The sequence below is a fragment of the Dermacentor variabilis genome, chromosome 8, assembly GCF_050947875.1.
Source record: "Dermacentor variabilis isolate Ectoservices chromosome 8, ASM5094787v1, whole genome shotgun sequence".
In the NCBI taxonomy this organism is placed as follows: Eukaryota; Metazoa; Arthropoda; class Arachnida; order Ixodida; family Ixodidae; genus Dermacentor; species Dermacentor variabilis.
The window spans coordinates 35,704,382-35,726,116 of NC_134575.1; the positions used below are offsets into that span (position 1 = coordinate 35,704,382).

At 44.3% G+C, this 21,735-nt stretch overlaps 1 protein-coding gene across 5 annotated transcripts in view; it reads right to left on the reverse strand.

Moving 5' to 3' along the window:
* Positions 1-21,735, reverse strand: part of ema (C-type lectin domain containing ema) — a 79,254-nt gene that overhangs the window by 42,287 nt on the left and 15,232 nt on the right. For 4 of the 5 annotated variants that reach the window (XM_075701786.1, XM_075701784.1, XM_075701789.1 and 1 more), the window contains exons 7-13: positions 20,255-20,317; positions 10,146-10,266; positions 8,403-8,589; positions 7,449-7,499; positions 6,179-6,292; positions 4,820-5,078; positions 2,133-2,259 (exon numbers count right to left, since the gene is read on the reverse strand). In XM_075701786.1, coding sequence (XP_075557901.1) covers positions 2,133-2,259; positions 4,820-5,078; positions 6,179-6,292; positions 7,449-7,499; positions 8,403-8,589; positions 10,146-10,266; positions 20,255-20,317 — 922 coding nt within the window. The remainder of the gene's footprint in view (positions 1-2,132; positions 2,260-4,819; positions 5,079-6,178; positions 6,293-7,448; positions 7,500-8,402; positions 8,590-10,145; positions 10,267-20,254; positions 20,318-21,735) is intronic. The other variant, XM_075701788.1, reaches the window with a different exon arrangement.

A 21,735-nucleotide genomic window follows, 5' to 3' on the forward strand; every position in this document is an offset into this window, starting at 1 on the left:
TGACCAATACTGGCACCCCACTCACTTCAAAGGCCTGAGATACGAGCGTCAGTGAGTGGCTAATACTATGAGCAGATGTAAGTATAAACAAGAGTGAGTGCCGATAAACGTAAGTACGAACTAAAGTGAGTGACGGGTGAGTTTGAGTGGACATGTCAACCTGAGTGACTGTCGGCAAGCGTGAGTGCATACGAGTGTGCTTGAGTGGGCGCCGGCGCATGAGTACGGGTAACTAAACACTTTAAGCGCACGATCAGATGAGGATGGTGAAAGAAGACGGGATACACACGAGCGTCTTTTTCTGCCCCGTATATTAGCGCAGGTAGATAGCAATGAGTTTACACTTTTCAAAAAACAGCGGTAACCTGTTGGCCATTGGTCAAACTAATGCCTGTCGTATGCACTCCAACCCAATTACCTTCCCACATGAACCTATCTTATGAGCCTTCCAAATACGTGCACTACCTGCCATTCTCATGAATGAGGGGTAACCAAGGGGCTCAATTTTTTTTTAACCGAAACTATACGAAGCCAACGGATAACGCAGCTGCCTGAACCACAATACAGTCACTGACCAATTTTCTGGACCTTGCAGGGACTGAAAAATAGTCTGAAAAATCGAACAGTCCGAAAAATTTGTTCAGCCAAAAAAATCTAATTTATTAAGCTTAGATCGGCTTAAAAGATATCTTTAATAATTCCCTGCTTTGTACTACGTGTGGACGCGATCAGATTCGCTTGGGCTTGCGCACGAGTGACGTCGTCTGCGCATAAAGTTGCCAAAAGCGTTGCCATTTTTGCCGATCTCGCCAACGGAGATCGCCATGAAGACTGATGACACGAGCCATGTTTATTCGCACCACTTGGCTCTCGCAATAGCACAGAAGGTGGCGCTGAGCACGCAAATGCGAAGCCGTGCAAACACACACAAAGGTGTGACAAGGTCTCCGAGACACACCTACTCTGTGGACACACCGTGTGCAGAATGTCAACCAAAACTTTTTTTTAAAGAAAAAGAGACAAAGAAGAAAATAAAAAGAAAACATTGGAGGACGCTTAAGCTTCGTTTTCAAGAGTGGAACGCGATAGCGTTATCGCACCCCGTTCGCCCCGCCCACTCAAAAGCATCTGCGCGAGCCAAACGCCGTGATCGGCACGGACAGCCGAGCCGCGACGCGCCATGAAGGCGGACGTGATCGTGGATCGTGGGGCGAGTGGCGCGCCACGTGTCGAGGCAGCCCCGTACATTGTGAGGAGGGGTCTTCAGTGTTTGCCGCAAGATGGCTCTGCGTGTGCGCAGAAGAAATGTAGCGGAAACGTACTTCGCTACACGTTTAACAGCGACTTCTGTAATTTACATGCTCATAATTACCGATATACACCGCAGTATAACTTTCTATGGCACGTTTCTAAGGCAACAACACATTCACTAGAGGCGCTTTTGTCCCGCTTTGAACTATCGAACTCGTGGCTGAGTATTAGCGTCTTTGTCTCACACTCCGGAGACACTGGTTCGATTCCCATCCAGCCCATCTTGCAAGTTTTTTATTTATGAATTGCCTTCCAGGATTTTTCGCTCACGGCCAACGCCGCCGACACCGACTTTTCTGCGACACGAGCTCCTTAATGCTGTCGCGTTAAAAAGGGCTTCCATGCCAAGGAGACTATGACAATAGTGCTGACTGAAAAAAAAAATAAAGCATCTTCAGCAAATAAGCAGCAGGCATGACCTCCAAGACTGGAGGATAGCATGCACTCTTTATTGATAGCGTGTGCCTCCCAACCTTGGAAGCTATAAAGCAGGCCACTAAAGGCCGAGCCTGGCTCAGCCAATGGAATATCCAACATGGCGGCCTCCAAGAGCAGGCGGCATGGTTCAGAACGAGCAATGTAGTCCGGCAAATCGATGAGGCCTTTGAGGCTAAATTCGTCCGAAAAATCAATTGCACAAATGCGTTAGCTCTATGGGAACCCTGACGGTGCATTTATTAAGCGTGCAATATCCATCAAGTCCGATTTTCGGAGCCCAAGAAATCCGTCGACGACAGTGTATGCAACTCCCACAGACACTAACGCCATCTGGCTTTTTGTAGAAAAATATGCCAGAAATGTCGTGCTCGCTGGGCACCTACCTCTCGCAGAGGGGCCAGCCCTGGCTGAGCTGCTCCATGGCAGCCATGTTGAGCCTCTGTGCTGCCTGGGCCTTCTGTTCGTCCGTGATGTTGAGGCCGTCGGGTAGGTACGCTGGATTTACCTCACCTGCAAAAGAACCCCACCTCCATCATTATCAAGCGTATTGTTGATGCCATCCGCTACAGGAAAACAAAATGCGAGCAGGGTGCAGCAGCTGATGGAACAGCGGTCACCATTGAAGACAGGTGACATCACAGGTCGCAAATTAGCATCCCTCAGTTGACACTCGATGGGATTAGATGCGGGGGAAGCCATCAATGCACTAGTGAAAATTAATCGGCCTTCACTTAAGCTTAACTCCCTTATATTCTTTGACAAGCCCAAATGGTTTAGGGATCTCAGTTTAGTAGCCAACAAGTTCAGTGCACTTAAGTTAGGCTGAACTGCTAGCAAGATAAACAGACTTGCAAGGTCCATCAGTGTTTGTGTCAAAGTTTGTATAGCCTAACGTTAAAGGACAACTGGCCTTTGAGATAACAGGGAGGCTTTAGGAGCTGATCACAATGAGGCAGCCTCACCGAAACGGTTTCTTATGCAGTGCAATAATGCCACACGCTTTTCCTCTCGCTCATGCAGAAATGAATAGGAAGTTACGTAAAACCTACTCACACAAATATGGAAAGCAAGTGCAATTATAGAACTGCATACAGAAATGTTTCAACAAAAAGCTTTTGGTGGTGCATACCTATTTAAGTGGCCAATTAATTCTGCCCATTGAAAATTTTGTCTTACCATAATTTCTGTGTCTTTAGGATCACAAAAGTTGTACTACTGCAGAATGGATTAAAGAGTTCATTTCTCCAGTCAGTTTTGTCAAGTTTTCAGAATGTGGACTTTATGCGAGAACACTTCACATATGGTAACACATACTATTCCATGTCTAGCACACTTGGGAGGAAGTCATCCAGTCGCTCGAAATACATGCTAGACGTAGGAGGTTAAGCATAAAAATGAAAAGAGTGAACCCACAGCATGATGGCATGCTGATACCAAGAGCAAATCCCCAGCCGTCTATCATTTTACTGAAACACCTTGCACATATTATCCGAATTTGCTGCACAGGATCAATCAGAGGTGTTTCAAGACGTTTGCAACACATTTCAAATATCATTGTTTTCATAAGTGCATTTGCGTTCAGTGCACTACCGTGGCAAGCACAATCGCGCACGCAGTGCCTGAAGGGGATATAACTAGAGGGGGGAACTTTGGGCCAGTTGGTCCGACATGTTTAAAGAGGAAAAGAGCCGCGACTTCAGTCGGGACGTGAGACGAAGTAGTGGACAGGAAGAGCGGTAAGCATTCCGCTTTCAAGATTTTAGCGATTCTCTTCCAGTACCCAGTTGAAGGGGCGAAAGCACCAAAGATCGCAAAGGACACCACAAAGGCCTTTGGGGCTTTCGCCCCTTCAGCTGGTCACAGGAAGAAAATTGCTAAAATCTTGAAAGCGGAATGCTTACCGCTCCTCCTGTTCACTACTTCATCTCGTGTCCCGTCGGAGGGATATAACTATATCAGCATTCCTGTTCTAGCAGAGCTGGCACATAACTGCAAACAGAAGTGCCGATAACAACACCTGGTAACGCTGCGCTCAAACTGACTGGATCTCAATTAATTGTGTTAGCTACATTCCTAATGCTTTTCCATCGTAATGCAAGACTTCCCAATACCGTCAGGTTCCGCACCTAGAAGCATTGCACAATAGAATGTCCCAGTTCATCCTTATGAACCTGAGCAAAGGAACAGAATATGTAGCTGCCAGCTCTCTTTGCATTTCATGCAAACCAACTTGACGAGGGTGGCTTGTTGCCAGCAAGCAGAACAGGAGAAGCTGTGGCGTGCGCCAGTACGGCTTGTCTTTCGCAATATCGCTACAAACAGCAAGGACACGTACAGCTCGGCCTTGATAGTAAAAGGAATCCTATAGAGAAACAATGGATCGGTTTAGATTGATAAGGTATTTTTGAAGAACTCTACTTTCAATGATTTCGCGGTATTAGGTTCCTTATTAGAAGAGAAAAAGACAGGCAAAACATTTTTTTTTTTCTAGCACTAATACCTCAAGGCCAGTACTTCGGTGTGATGTCATGGACATCAAAGCATTTTTTCCCATTTCCGCCGTTGCGGTTCAGCAAAAGTTCTTGAACCTTCCCAAGTTCACCTTTTGACTCTCTTAGAATATGGTGCATATATCAATAAAATACTAACTAGGCCTAAGCAGGCGTCGTCAAAATCCCCGATGCCACAGCAAGCTTTTGAGTAAATTTCATTGCAGCACCACCAGCCGTCTCTTGCTTTTGTCTTTTCTGGCACCGCAAGAGTGGATTTTCTTGGTATTCTGTAAGTCACTTACAAAAACAGCTTAAATTATTTTTCTTTTTATTGTACCTTTTCGAGGTATATGAGCGAACTGCACCAAATAGGAAAAATTCATGCGCTAGTTAAGATTCCTGCGATGGTTGCGCAACTTCAGTGCCAGGTTGCCCCTACTATTATCACCAAATTCTATGGCGCTTCCGTCCTGGCACTTCTGTCCACTAAAACAATAACGCTATGCAAACCGCATATCAGCTACAGCTCTCCAATATAGGTGCACGCAGCACCCGCAACACGGTGGCAACAAACTTACAGTCCGTTGCTGACGCCGGCTGCGAGTGATCGCCGTCCTCTGGGTGGCAGGGCACCGAAGGGTGCATGCCAGGCGGGTAAGAGTTGGTCGGCGTCGTCGTAGCCGAGCCACTAGCGTGAGGGTCGCCGCGGCAGCCCTGTTCCTCGGCGCTCATGGCTGCCATGGCCTCGCTCGCCGGGGCCACAGCTGTCCACGTCTCCAGGCTCTTCTCGAGTGTTTCCTCGGGGGCCGCAAACTCGGGCTCGCTGCCCAAGTCACTCTGAAGGCAAATGCGAGACAGACAGGGAATGCTACCAATGATCATAAGCATCTGAAGGAACGTGTAAACGCATTTTTCTTTGTTCAAGAAGAAAACGAATTCTGATGTTTTATGTGTAGAAACCATGATCTGATTATAAGGCCCACTGTAGTGGTTGACTCTGGTTTAGTTTTGACCACCTTGGGTTCTTGAAGGTGCACCTAAATTTAGGCCCACAAGTGCTTTTAAGTTTTGCCCCAATCAAAATGCAGCCGCCGGAGCTGGTATATGATCCCATGCCCTCATGCTTAGCTGCGCTACATTGCAGCCACTAAGCTACCGGAGCAGGTGATGGGAAAATAAGCAGTACTTGAAGTTTAGGACAAGATGACAGCAAGACATAATACTGAGCGGCTTTTACAGTATCGCATTGTGGCCCTAGCATGGATGGCGTTGTCACGAGGAATTCAAAACAGTGACTCACACTGTCCACATGCAACAATTGAACCTCTGTCCCACAGAGGAAACAACTATGGCGAGCACATATTACTGAGAACACGCATCTCAACGACTAAGGCTTCAGTGAAAGAATGGAACACCGACAGCAAAGTGACAAAGTGTTCAAAGAAAATGTTCGCTTACAGATTCATCATTGTCAAATCACCTTACATCCACTGCATCTTACATCAACTTGATTCCACCTTACGATTTCAGGATTACCCAACCTCATCCAGTCTCTAATCTCCTGCTATCTTCAACTACATTTTCCAATTCCCTTGGCAACCAATCCCATTAGTAACGACACTGGGTGCCAACCACATAACCCATGGTCTATTAGACTAGCATGCTGCTATTCTAATAGTCCGTTGGTTACATAATCTATGCATTACATGACTTGCCCGGCTCTGTTTAGTTTAGAGATTGTTGAACGTCAAATGTGGAACTCACATGCCCTGGTCTACACCCAGTTGTAACAGTTTTGTACAATGACCAGCATCTCAAGACGAATTTCAGTTCACGAAACTCAAATGTTCGCTGGTATACACATCAAAATCAAAGACTATGGGAAGCAGTTCAAAATAGAAAATTGAAAGTAGAATGCAACCCAACGGAATGATTACCTTGTTTGAGGCAGAGTCGTCCTTGGCCCGTGAGGTGAACACTTTCATGTCTCGGTTCAGGATGATGTTCGCCAGCTGCCGGACTAATGGCTCATGCGACACTATAAGGAACACCTGCACGCATGCATGGGCACATGAACATTGAATGCATACTACTTCACCACCTGATCCCCAACAGCTTCTGAACACTAACGTAGCCTTCCTTTTCAAGTGACACACTCTAAACTTTAACTAGGGTTTTTCTCCTCAATGAAACAAGAAGTGCAATGCTGACTCCCCAATTTCATTAATGATGACAGGTCATGCCATGACACTGGCCTTCTCCAAAGGATGCCAGAAGGATCTTCTGAACAACAAATTTAAGAAAATTTGATATGCAAAATTCAAATTGAACCAAACGTTCAAAAAATGATTTCCTGCTGAATATCTTTATGCACCAACTGACCAGGCATACAAATGTTTGTACTCAACATTCAGCAAAAGGTGCTGGCTAAACACTGAGGGGCAGCATGAAAGGCAAAAAATTTGCAAAAGTGATTGATTGATCGATCAATAATACTAAAGCAATAGCAATTCAATAATACCAAAGCAACATACAGGGTAGGAGCAACTTAGTAATGACAGAAGGAGGAGAATGGTGTGGTGACGGATTAATTTGAACCATTGACCCTCTGGGGTTATTCATGTGCAACCAGAACAAGTTACAGTGTGGTAAAGCTATAGTAAACTTTTTTCTATTGATAGATCTGGTGGCTTTATCTGAAAACACAGCAACTAAACATACAGGCTACGATGGGTAAAACATTGAAGGCTTAAAGAGGACTCTATTTTACTTTCAGAAGGACTGAGTGTTGGGCTAGTTGGTATGGGTTCATACTGGTGTAATGGCTCCAAAGAAAGTAAAAGACTGATAAAAACATGCACGGGCACGGCACTTGTGTCCTGCGTGTCTTTACCCGTCTTTGTTTACACTGTGTGGTGCTATTACACCAGCCTGGGATCAGCACTAATCCATAACACTCGGGAGTTCGCTTTAGGTGCACTGAAGTCTCAATACACTCGACGTCCCTTGCATCCTGCACTCATCATAATGCAGCTGCCGTAGCCTGAAGCGAACTCCGCGATCCCGTGTCCAACAGCACAACGCCACAGCAACTAAACTAACCTGGCAGGGCAATACTGAAGTCTGGTGTACAACAGCCCAGAACAGAACAAAAATTTCATGCAGGCACTGCTGAAATCACAAATGACAACATTCCAGCGTGCTCACCTGTGACAGGAGGAACAAGGAGACTACGCTGCTGACTTTCTTCCGGTCGTCCTGCAAGAAGCAACGCCACGGCAGTCACGAAAATGACAGCCTAGAAGTTGGCACAGCAAATACACGACAAACCTGTGCATAAGAGTGCGCGAGCTTGTACTCGTACTAATAGCGAGTGCTTTGCTGTATTTGCCCTTCACAGACAATTCCACAGCCTATCCAGCTGCAAAGAGTAGCCACACTCGACAGATGAGGCAGGCAGATGACAGTAAAAAAGAGATGCTACTTCTCTCTACCCTACACTCTCCACAAATGCTTGCAGTAGACAGGTTTGAGATGATTAGTGTATAGATAGAAGTCTTAGAATTTTTTTGTTGTTGTTGTTGTGATGGTTGACGTTTTGTTAGACATAGACAAGTTTTTTGTCTCCTCGAAAATGGTCTTGTCAGCAAAAGGACAACATTTGTTTCCAGGCCTACAAAGCATTGTAGGCTACATAAACCAAGTTCGACTACCAGAATCCAGAATCCTAATGCGAGAAATGGCTTGGCATTTTCAGTTCGTGCTCGTCACGGATGAAGCGCTACCAACAGCAGTCCATGATGTGTAGTCGCATGATGCCCCACATGGCAGGCATAGTACGAATTTGTTCCGCAAGTGCATGTTTGTTCCGTCATGAATCCAGAATCCTAATGCGAGAAATGGCTTGGCATTTTCAGTTCGTGCTCGTCACGGATGAAGCGCTACCAACAGCAGTCCATGATGTGTAGTCGCATGATGCCCCACATGGCAGGCATAGTACGAATTTGTTCCGCAAGTGCACGTTTGTTCCGTCATGCGTATTAAGGGCGGTCCACTGAATAAGCCGACTGCCGGGCCGATTCATTACTGTCCGGACCGACAAGCACGAGCCGCAATTTCCCCAGGAGACAAAAAGTTGGCGCAACGCACGCGAACACTCACCGCCAGGCAGGGGTGGGGTCCCTGGACGAGCGAGTACACGTAAAGGGGCACCAGGAGCCGGTTGAGGAGGTGGTCGGTGAGCACCGCATTCAGGGCTTCGATGCGAAGGCACAGGATGTCGTTCATGTAGTGGAGGTGGTCCAGGTGCTCGGCCACCAGGTCAGACAGCCGAGTGCTGTTGCCGTGCCTGTGCAAGACATGCCCGCATGCGAGACAGGCGACAGTACACGTGCTGGCACGCATGCCGAGCTTGTCAGGTTAGGCAAACTACAATTTGAGAAATAGTAGATATACTCATTATATTTTAATAGAAAGCTTCTAGGCAGTCTACAGTGCAGGGTAAGGGTGCAGCCACTTGCTTTTTCTATGCCATTTCTGTAAAACTCGTGTCACTTGAAAACCGTTCGTTTTTGCATTGTCAGCGTGTGTCAAATATCTAATATTTTCAGTGTTTTAGAGAAAACTCAGAAACTTATAAGCACCTTACCTCGTTCCCGACACAATTTCACTATAGAAACCACCTTAAGAGCAGCTCTTGGCAAGGTAGTTTGGAAACAATAGTTTTCCTAAAGGTGTTGCTTATTGCAGACTGTGAAAAAATCAATTCAATGGTAGCAGAACATGCCACTTTACTTTAGAGTGAATAATGATTAATCGAAGGCCCCTACTGTGTACGATGCGCCCTCTTCATGAACATGAGTGCTTGATGACCCCCCCCCCCATCTCCCCTCAATTGCTTCATTTCTTTTTTTTAGAGCTTTAACGTTGACAAGCACCCCTGTCTGTGCTTGTCAAATGTTTCCCATAGTTGCTGCTTGCTAGACATGCTTCGTTGTCTGAACTCCGCAATCCAGCTCCAGCTTGTGAAGCGCCCTCTTGGTGCTGCAGTCTCTACTGTTCTCAGGAGTACGAACTTCATTTTCAGGCACCTCTTCTATACTAACACACTGAATGATTCATTTGCATTCTACGTCTACATCTTTGAACAGAGTGCAAGGAGACCTGACTTACTCTGCCATTTGCATAGACACGCTAGCTCTTTTGTTATGGCTCTACTGAAAGCTGGACAGTGGGTTCTCGGCACTGATTGTACTCGGAGTACTCACTGATTGTAACCTATCAATCCGAGTTTCAGTGCTGGTTTGCCAGTCATTCGAGACTCGCAGCGGTTGAAAATATGTCACCTTTGTACTTTGTTGTCTTCATGCCAAACTACGTTTCAGTTTGGCTTGCCACTCAATACCGGCTCGCCACAGTTGAATATATTACTTTCTTTCAGAGCATTATGCTGAAGCCTCAATAGGCCTCTTATGGCTAAAAAGTGCAAAGACTCGGGACCTTCCTTTTTCGAACAGGAACCTTCGTTCTCCAGTTTTTCTCATGCTCTGCGGCAGCGTTTTGACAACAGCATTTGCGAGCGCTTTTGACAGCAAGCGCATGCCACTGTCTTCTTTCTTTTTTTTGGTGTTGCAGAACGGAAATTTACTCACACAGCTGAAATATTTCTTTTGTTAAAAAGACAAGACACAAAAGAGATGGGACATAGGCCACCAAGGCTACAATGAAATGACAAGATAAAGCCTCTGTCATCTTTCAGGTGTCTGCCTTGAACTACGAACCAACTAGCACAACAACGAGCGCTCATAAGCCCCAGACATCTATTGCATTTGTTGAAGAACCTTAGTGAGCCCTGCTGTCACGCACTTCAACCCTGTGGACTCTGAGAAAAGCAGGGACACTTACTCGGCATGCATTGCACAGTTGTCTAGCTCGAGGACGTGCTTGCCGATGAAGTAGACAAGGTTGGAGAAGTAGGGCGCGGCTGTCCGGTCGCGGATGAACTTCAGCATCGCCCTGTCCTCCACTGTAGAAAAAGAAAGGAGAGGGGGGCAGAAGCAGGACGAGAAAGAACGCAGCGGAAGCGAGACGTCATCAGCAAGACCAGTGCACACCTTCAAAGTACGAAAAACGGTGTTGCACTCTACGTAAAAGAAATGGCAAAAATAAAATAGTGGTTTAATTTACAGCGCTAAAGGAACCGTACGGTTGAAAAGTCCCTTTCAGAACATGCACTGCATTTTTTCCCCCCCAAGTCGCATTTTGAGTGTGTACCAACTCGTTTCTGACAGATTAGTAGCAGCCCATTGAATTTGTGGTCCTAGTTTCCCATTTGAAAGCTGTGGCAATGCTCGTGTCCCAAGATGGCCATCCATGCAAGCGGGCAGACAAGCCACAGCAGGTTGGGGGGAAGACGGGGAAACCTTCCTCACCAGGGTTTCTCACAGGAGGCACTAGTGTTATCAGCTCCATCAGGCGAGTCACGCGAGATCTCAATGGCAATGCCTAACCTTTTTTTTTGTGGTCCCCCGCAAGCGGCGAGTGTGGCAATTGCTGCTGCTAGCCCTTTTCCCAAAACGCGGTCAGCTATGTTTCGCCATGGAAAATGTGGTGGCTGCCCCACATACGCCAACCAGGAAGCCGGAAACTCCTCTTTACCTAGAGAATTTTTTTCTTCCAAGGAATTCCTCAGTGATGTTGCTTACAGCTAGCTGGCCTGCTCGAAGTATCAGTTCCAAACATGATTAATGCTCTTCAAGTGTACGCGTGGTCACCGCCCATGGTTTTCTTGAGCTTGCGCCAAAGCCATCCGGTTAACCAACAGGCATGCGGCAACTGCGCTTTACGAGGTGACAAAGCATAGCGCCACTGGCACACCCACTGGCGTGCCAACTCCCTACAAATTGGAACCTTGGCATCCTCGACCTGTACACAGAGAGATGCTGTGCCTGTATACTGTGCCTGGATACTGTGGCTGCTAGTATTGCAGCAACCGAAACAATCTTCTGCAATTTTTAAAGGTACACAGAAGAGGAACCTCAAGCTAAGCTGCATTCATAAATCTAGTTCCCGCAATAGCAAAGTGGTCGCGCTTACCGTCGGGTGTAGCTTAGTGCAAGCCAGAGGACAAACACAAAAGACTGGAAGTGATGGGGCCCTAAAGTTCCCTCAGCAGCCTAGCACAATGTCACAGATTTCAACACTGTCTGCTCAGGTCTAGTTAACTGTATATTGGTGGAGAGCACTTTCAGGCCTCAATTCGGGGTTATGTTGGCCAGATATCTGACTAACGGCCCATGTGGCACTATCGGGAACCCCTGCATGCATGCGCACCTGGACATTGAAAGTACACTACTTCAACATTCGACCCCCAATGGCTGCTTAACGTTAACGTAGCCTTCCTTTTCAACTGGCACACCTGAAATTTCAGCAAGGTCTCTTCCTCTTAGTGAAACAAGTGCAACGCTGACTTCCCAATGCCATTACTGATGACACGTCAAGCAGCGAACATAAAATGGTGCCTCCGAAAGATTTTGACAGGAGTGTCAAAACAGCGAGTTGTAACAAGTTTCTCAAGGCAAATTTCAAAGTGAATCAGAACCACTCATAAAATGTGTTTCTGAATGATATTTCTATGCACCAACTGGGACCAATGGTATTTAAACAGTTTACGTCGAGTTAATGTTTGCTAGGGGTGTGCGAATAGCAATTTTTGAGACAGAATTTGATATGAATCCAATAGTGCAGCAAACGAATCGAATCGAGAATAGTTTTCGAATAGCTTTCGAACAATGAATAACCATTATCACAATATAAAATGACGTTCCCATCCCAGTGTTCTTAAAGTTAGCAAGTTTATGTCATTACACAGTAGGTTAAGAAACATTGTTTATCAAAAGCACACGAGGAGCATTAGGAGCAAACAAGTAGTTTCTTTGCATGCAGAGGACTCTTCAGAAATTGAGTGATTGCTGCATAGCCTGTAAAGTATGGCTACCTAATTTACTTGCCTGCTCCATTATGCCGGTTCTGATGTTTTATGTCTATGCTAAGCCCATGGAGGTGAAAATTTATCATACTTTCACTACAATTTTAAGTCTATTTGAGCACAGCTGATGTTTTGAAATATTCGAAAAGTATTAGGAGAATATTAGAATGTATCAGTAGTGACTAGTCAATTCGTTATACAAGAGTTTCGAATAATCGTGCAATGACGGGATACCTTAAATTCTGTAACCTCACTCAGTGTACTGGCATGGAGAATTCAGTGAAAAATTCAAGAAGGGCAAGTTTAGCCCTAATTTTTTCCAGCAATAATTGTGGTTTTACCACCAAGCAAATAAAAAGAGCTTGTTAAGCATTTGGGTGCAAGGTGTATTTCTAAATTGCAACAAATTCAATTTCTGCCTAAGCAACTCTAGCAGGCTCTAATTTAAATGCTGTTTGGTCATCTGTTGCTGAATTTTATACAAATTTGCGCATCTGTATATTAAAACCATAACTAGGACTTTTGCTAATATTTTATACAGAATAAGTAGGGTTTCTCAGGGAACGTAGCCTCTATCACTACCATTGTTCCTCAACGGCACCTTGTAACCAACGCTGAATTGCTCTGAATCGGAGTTCATTAGAAGCTATTTAATTTTTCAATCATTCAAAAAAAAAAAAAAAAAAAAAGACACATAGGCTTTTTGCTGCTACATTGATCTCTACTATTCACTATGAGATCGCGCTACAGGAGGCAGCAGTGTTGCCTTGTTAGTGTGGATAGACAGTCAGCGGCATACATTGAAGTACGCACCTGAAGGTGGACACACGAGTTACAGACGACACATAGTGCTTGCGTGATCTGTTACTTACATATCTATATTGTACGTTGCCTACAGCCATATATCCATACCAACTAGACCAATCACAGTGTTCGTTACAGTATCACAGAGCTCTGTGTCTGCTTGGGATATCTGCTCCTAACTCTTTTCCTATCTTGGGGAAAATAGGTGTTTTTTGTAGGTTATACCAGATTTTTTTTTCTGGAGGAACTACTGCACTGAATGTTTTATGTAATACATAAACAAAAAGCAGAAGGAACACACTTTTCACACATAAGAAGTTTTATTAACGAGATGTATGTCATAAAAAAAAATTTCCATAATCAAGATTGTGGGATAAAATTGAACAAAGTTTGTAAAGACATGCTTATGTCTACGAAGAAAAATATGTAGCAAAAATTAGGAGAGAAACAAAATGTATTGCAGTCTAATAGACACTATCTCCCAAAAAAATCTAAATTTTTCATTGAGAAGGTATTCCACTACAAAAATTTAACTGCAAGCACTACAGTTGGGCGTGCTGGGCAGCGGCTGCCAACGTTCCGGGCTGGTTTGCGTCGCCATCGCTCTCAGAGTCAAAGTCCAACGAAAAGACGGCATCCCGAGACTGGCTGCTTTTGTATCCATCGAAACCATCAGCTGCAGAAGCAGCATCACGACATCTGCTGTCTTTCAAAGTGCGCGCACCGCTCCTGGAGGCGACCATTTTTGCTTTCTACCTGGACGATTGCGAAACTTCAGAGCGCATCCTAAATTCACCGCCTGGTGTGGAAAAAAATCAAACTGCTTAGAAAACAAAAACATAGCTCTTCTTCATGTCCAATGGCACACTGTGTCCACGAGTAAGGCGTAAGGTCTCCAAAGCGGCATTTCAAACAATCGCTAGTGAGCGGGTAGCCATTTTTGTTTCTACTTTGACGATTGCGAAACTTCAAAGCGTGTTCAAAAATCACTGCCTCTTGGGAAAAAAATAGAAATGCTTAGAAAACAAAAATATAGTTCTCCTTCATGTCCGATAGTGCAGTGTGTCCATGAACCGCATGGAAGGTATCGAAAGCGGAATTTCAAACCATTGTTAGCAGGCTAGCTGTGCCCAATGGGCACGATACGAAAAGAGTTAATCTGAACCAGGCACTGCTGCACCTCCAAACTGTACTGTCACGTGGCCTACCAACACCAGCTGCGATTGAGAAAGGAGAGACTGGCAAACAGTATTCATCATCATCACCACCCTGGCTACCCCCACTGCAGGGCAAAGGCCTCTCCCATACTTCAACTACCCCAGTCATGTACCAATTGTGGCCATGTTGTCCTTGCAAACTTCTTAATCTCATCCGCCCACCTAACTTTCTGCCGCCCCCTGCTACAGCTGTAATCGCAGGTCCCCAAGTAGCCAATCATGAACCTTTTGTCCTATAATCATCAAGCAGCTTGAACAATGTTGCGCTGCATTTGAATGCAGCGCAACGTTGAACTGAACACTGAATTCCTTGCTTCTCCATTACAAAAAAAAAAAAATGTCTTGACAGCTCTGCACGACTGCTCAGGACAACTTAGCTCCTTGCAAGTGCCACAACTGGTCAGTGGCCATCGGATGTAAGCAAAGTGACACAGCAAAACTACAGCAAAACTATGCCCGCAGTGGTAGCAAGGCATCAAGGTTTGGCCACGGTTATGCCAGCGTCCACTGAAGCCTCTTATTTTACTTAACAGCGAGCTTTCGCTCGAGGCCAGTTGCGATTTTCCTCTTTGGGCACGCATGGAATGTGGAAATGTTCTCGTCAGGCAACAACTGAACTGATTCAAATAAAAATTTATCAAAAAAAAAAAAATTACAATCCCACAGACTGCCAGGAGATTTGCTTTATTTAGGCCTTCAAGTTTATAACAAAAAACACCTAAATTGGTGAACTTCTAAAGAATGTAAGCACCAATTTTATCACCACAACTGCATAATTGAAAGAGGCATCCCATTTCTGCAAAGTCGTACAATTATTTGAGCAAATAAAGTGGGCAAATTTAATGCATCAGTTTATAGCTTATGTTAAATCTTTATTCCGTTTGTGCAAATATTACACAATTCATATCCCATGTCATTTACCCAAAAGTGTATGCCGGTAAGATCACTATGTAGCTTGGATGGCCTTCCTCTTGAAATGGTTCAGCATTATAAATATCTTGGTGTCTTTTTTTCAGAAAACTTAAATATTGAATATGTCACTCTAAAGTCATTCAGAATGCTTAATCTTATCAGACAATTTTTATCAGACCCCTTTAAATGTAAAAGAACAACTTTACATTACAAATGTGTGCCTAATTCTTGAATATGCTTGTGAAGCGTGGGACACTCAAACCTCGCACCTTGTTGAAAACCTCGAACGAATTCAAAACAGTGCTGCCAGGTTTGGTTCCGGCAATTATGATTTTCGCAGCAGCGTTTCACTAATTAAAGAGGATCTAGGCTGGAAATCACTAGCGTATCGTTGAATGACCGCATAACTGCAACTGTTTTTTCAGATATGCTCTGGTGTCACCAGAATAGACAAAGATCTGCACATTTTGCCTCCCCAATGTCTTTCAGCGACGCGATCGTGATTATAAAGTTCTTGAATTCCTTTTTCAATTCATTTTTCCTGCACACTTCAGCTCTATGGAATAGGGAGCGTTCCCTAAGAGCATTAATCAACGTAAAACGTATTCAGAGTTTAAATCTTTCTTATTGTTAAATTTTTCATAGCAGCATATTACTCTGTTCCATTTTTTCACTTGTGCCTGGGTTTATGGTTTGCCTGTTGCAATAACTTACCTCTTTACTTAACTGTTTTCTCCGTTGCCTTTGCCTATGTTTTCCTGCTGAGGTTAGTCTTACTCTTCTTTATCTGAGCTTTCTGTATATGTACATTTTCTTTCTGGAGTCAGTCCTTTCAGTACCAATGTATCTCAGTAGTGCCTCCCTGCTACAATGCCCTTATGGCGCTGCAGGTATTCACATAAATAAAATAAACAAATAAATAAATAAGTAAATAAATAAATAAACATACATTTTAGTACACTTCACAGCCCTGTAAGGCATCTGCTTCATTCTCTGAATGTCCTAACTGATGCAGTTCATAGCAGTGATTACAGTCTTGTACAGGGGCCGTTATGCATTAAAAGGCTGTTGTGATAACAGCCCTGCATTATTTCACAACCCTGAATAACAAATTTTTTTACGATTTGAGATGTCCTTATTGACAAACTGCACCAGTTGGGACACCAAGATTGGACAACATTGATATGTTAGAGGGCTGTAAAATCCCAATACAGGACTGTAATCAGAACAACCCTGTGTTGTGATAGAAGCCTCAACACAGAGCTGCTTTAATGACAACAGCCCTGCAGAGGGGGTGCTGCTACCCCAATACAGTGAACAAGATCCACTCAGGCTGGGCAAAACTGACTTTTTTTTTACGTTGCTGTGAGATCACAACCATCATTACCATTATCATCTGTCTACTTTCATTTCTATTGCAGGATGAAGCCATCTCCCGGTGATCTCCAATTATTCCTGTCTTAGTAACAGCAATATACTGCGATAACAGCTTCTAAACAGTACAGGACTGTTATCACAATACTGTCCTGCATAGGGGTCATTATCACAATACAGGGATGTTACGACGGCATACTTGCCAACTTGGGGACCTCAAAATTCAAGAGATTTGTTCAGTGGGGTGGGGGGATGATAAAGATAACTTTTTTGTGTGCGCCACAGCACCATCAGAAACAGGTCTGAATGACTGCCAGTACGGTTATTAGACATCTCTGCACCCGTACTGTGAGCAGAGACGGTGGATGCACGCACATATAATGAAAGAACACATACTATGTCCTGTGACAGAGGCCCCTTTCCACTTTCAACACGCTTCACTGCATAACGCTTCCGCAATGCAGCGAACCTAATTTGACAAACCCTGCCATTATATTAGACCTTTGCTTCATGTACGCACAATGCTTGTCTCGTTATGAAGCGAACTGAGTTTGGCCTACACTGCCTACATACAAATAGCTTGGATCTAACTTTGGCCAGCTACCTTGCACATAATGGCAATTATGATGTGGGTGCACAGCCTAAACCAGTTTTAACACGAAAGCGTTAAGGGCCCCATGTCGCAGAAAATCTGGCGTCGGGTGAGTTGTCCGTGAGCAATAATTTCCGAATATATTTAGGGAATGTATATGCCACGCTTTGCTATATGACGTGTGGTATATGCAGGTTAAATTGCCATGCCATTCTATCACTGAAGTTGTCTTACATTCCTGACAAAGTTATTCCTCAGAATTTTGAGAATGACAGCCCACAAACAGATGTCATGAAACACAACACTGACAGCACATCCCTTTTATGTTAGGTTTTCTCAGACTTAAATATTAAAAGTGCAAAACAATAACAGAAACCTGAAATTATGTAATTTTTTTGGCGCAACTGTACAGTACTTCTGCGATCGGCCCATGAAAGAGGCAGTGTTTTTACCAGAAAGCTTGCCTTTGTGCGTAACGTTCACCGCCAACGCTTCCCGGTAAACATTACGGTTACATAAGCTATATTTGCCGGGAAGTGCAAGGAGCAGTTAGAAATCTTCAAAGGCCATCACGTTCCACTCTTAAAGATGAAGCTTAAGCGTCCTTCAATTTGTTTCTTTTCTTGTGGTGGGGTTGGGCAGTGTTTTGGGAGATTTATGGCCGCATCCGTATAGTCTGGAGGATGGGCAGGAATACGGGAGCCTCTCAGACAAGCCGGGACAGTTCTTACGCGGCAGATAACATCCCTGTAGTGAGAGTTCCCAGCTGTGCAAATCATAAATTTTGTCCAGTCTGGGTGTTCCAATGGTGACGCACCTTCGCAGTGTCAATAACAACTCTGCTCTGCAATTTCATAACCCTGCACAACACATCAATTTGGCACCAAATTATGCAGTTCACAGTATTGTGATAATTAAGAGCAGTGCTACCAAAACACTGTTACCAGTGCGCGAGTGCTCCCCAGTGTCGAGATTTTCAGGTGCAGTGCAGAACCTTCAATCCTTAAATAACAGGAACATTGAAAGTGCATACAGTCACGGGTGTGATCACAATCGTGCACATGCCAGCCCTGTACATTGGTTGCACAACCAGCATTGCTAAGGTAGCATGACAATGCAATTCACTTAGCAGAAGTGACGGGTGGGCTAGCTGGTCGACATTCACCTTTGACAGGAAAGTATGACCAAGGAACAGCAGAAAAATTATTCAGGAGACAGGTGCTCCTCATGTGAAAGTGCTTCCCATTAATAAATTCCCAGATCACTATGTGCAATGACCTGTCCTGGCATACGCACATCAATAAACATCATACCACCCCTTAAGACCCTGTGTTTCCTGAAGCAGTCTGGCCCCGTAGAACGTAACATTCCTTGCCTACAGATTGCTTGTTCAATGGAAATTGGAATATATGTCTGCCATCTGGAACTTACTTCAGGCACATCTCATCGATGCACTTGTAATCTGTCCAGGATCATGCTACTAGGTTCGTTCATTACTAAAATGCATATGACGCACTGTTCCACCATTCATTTCCACTTAAGAGACCGAATCTGCCCTTCTGTTTCTGAAAGAAAGCTACTTTGACAAATCAATTCAGCTGCCACTCCTGCATTCCCCTAACTTGCGACTGCATCATTACACAGTGTTTCATGCCAATATGTTGTCTCTTGTTACTTTATGGTCTCCGTCACGCAACAAAAACACAACAAGTCAACTGTGCCCATTCGTGGGTACACAAAGACAACTGTTCCGTGATTACTTGATTCAGGGATGCTTGCTTCAAGCAGATTTCGAAACCCTGTACAAAGCTGTGTAAACCTACTTGGAAACCAGAAGGTCCTCTTTTTTCCACAGGCACAAGAACTGCATTACAACTCCCGCAGTACAAGAATTACCACATTTACCAGAACTTAAGCAGCCCACCTTTTCTCAAAATCTCAAGCCTTCAGCCTAAATGCAGGTGCCTAAGATCTATGACTGAAGAGTATTGAAATATCCACATTTGACACAGAACCCTTTACTTGTGCATGGCTAGTACACGGTATATAGTATAGTATATATGGTATATAGTATATGGTGTGCTGAGAATTCTGGGGCGCTTATATGTAATTTCTCATATATACGTACACTATTACAGACATATGGGAATAAATCAATTTCACCAAGCATATTGTAAACCCCAGGACACGTATGCATAGATGTGAAATAATATCAAGACAATACCATGGAATGCCATGGAAAACATTTCTGCACCTACTATGAAAAATAATTAGGGGTGATGCATATGGTTAGAAAGCAATGACAACAATTGTTTTCCCTCTACATCAAAAAGTCACGCCCCAAACATTTACTTCATTTTGCTTCTGATATCAACACAGAATTTCGTTAAACGCAACCCTGGTACAATCTTTATTCAGACTGTCAGAAAAAAGCTGTACAATGGCATGAGCATATGAGAACCGACACTGGTTATGATGTTCAAAGTTTTTCTATTTAATTTTAAAAAATGTCCCTCAACTGCATTCATTTCAAATATACAGCTATTTTTTATATACAATATGACCACCTCAAGTGTGACTTCAAGTGGTTATTAATAACTTCCACACTTATTTTTACAAGTGGTTATAAGAATGAATTTAGCAAAGTGCTTTCATAATACTGTGACATTGCTTGAAAGGTAACGAAATGTAGCAAACAAGACATGCAAACAGCTTCATTCAGACATTTCCCATTTAAGGGAGACAAACAAAAAGCCAAATACACAAACAAAAGTGCCCAGTTTCTGTCAAAACATCAAGGCAGTGAGCCTATTGGGGCCATGCGAAAGAATTGTGCCCTCACAATTTCGGTGATGAAACACACAACAAAAGATGCAACAGCAATGTGTAATACACATACACTGCGAGCAGTGGCCCCTGGCAGCAAAAAAAGTGAAGCCTCAACAATCTGCAACCTCCCCACGTTATCTGCCAAAACCACAAAGACAAAAAAATGGACTGACAGGGGTCATGCAGCGTGTGCGGGTGTATGTGTGTAGTCATTTCAACAAGTGGTGAAGGGACACCCAACAGAAGGCACAACAGCAATTTACGTCTGCTTTGCACGAGCAGTCGGTTTTATGCTTACCACGTCCGTTTTTTCTTTTATGTTTGGATTGCAGCATGCCTTCGGGCCTGCTGGCATTAGCTTCTGCAATGGGATGGATTCCAAAAAAGAGGTCGCCCTGAGCTGCCTGTCAACTAAGAAGGTGTCACTAAACATACGTTTTGAGTCGTGTTTGACGGTTGAACAGCAGACAATAGACACAAGAGTGTCTAGAGCCGGGACAATACAACTATTCTACCCCAACGCAATCCATTTTCGCATTTTGTGTGTGGTCTGAGCAACATACTGCCCACGTTAACACTGGGATTGGCAAGTTGTGAACGGTGGATGATATGAAAGCAAAAGAATCGACTAAGAGGAATCCATACAATACGCCGGCTCAGGACACCCTCCTGTCTGTCATCTGCAGCTCAGCTGTAAAACTTAGTTCTAACTGTGAACTAACTAGTTTGAATACTATCTACACAAATGCAAGAACATTAAGAAAATCGGACAGTCAGGCTAGGCGGTACAGATTGACAGTTGGCGGAAAACAGTGCGACACTAGAACAAGTACAGCACGAACAGAGAGGACCGCAAGCGTTAACTCGCACCACTGTGCTGTTCAGGAAGATCTGCACAAATCTGAGCAGCTAGACAATCGCAGACAATGAAAAGCTGCCAACCCTGCCAAACTTCTTTCGTCTCATTGCTGGTCTATGTCTGTGTTGTAAATCATGACGCTAGTACAGTAAAGGCTGCGCTGCTTCTGTGCCGACTCTTTACCTTCTATACATGATGCGAGACAAGAAGTTCCGAAGCAAGGACAGAGAGTGTGCTCGGTCGCACCGAATGCAGCAAGGAACTCGCCGCAAAAAAAGTTGACCAAAAACTATGCATAACAAAACACCCACACCGGCAAAAGAAGTAACCAATGCCACAGGCACAACAAAAGCAAACTGAAAGAAGAAACAAAGAAATTAAGACAAACAAAACGAACAAAACAAGACAAAAAGAACTACATCAAGCAAGGTGCCCACGCATTATGAAGGTGAGACAACTTTTGTTCCGTAAGAATGACCAATGCATGGATAGTCAACTTCCCTCTTCCAGATGTGAAATGCTTTGTCCGTTGATTGTCCCGACTGCAAAAGGTGGTTATGTGAACAAAGCAGGGCTAACAGCCACTGCTCATGATTTATTTATTCGTTTGTTTATTTGTTGACTGGGCATAACATCCCAAAGCAACACAAAGGCCATAACAGATACTAACTACTGGTTTTGTTTAGTTGTTTTGCTGGCTATGTGGCTTTGGTTTCTCCTTGCACACACATCTTCAACACTGCTGCTAAAGCAGTATTCGGATGGGGGAGAAATCCCCGAGGGATCTGGGAGGAACACCGTAATGTGGTATGGGGCCATGCACGATGGCGTTTCTAGGAAGCCTCCCTCTCCTCCCCCTACGAGCATCAAGGTTGCATGCTGCTGCAGATGCGCGCATCAAGACTGGACACTTCTCCCTC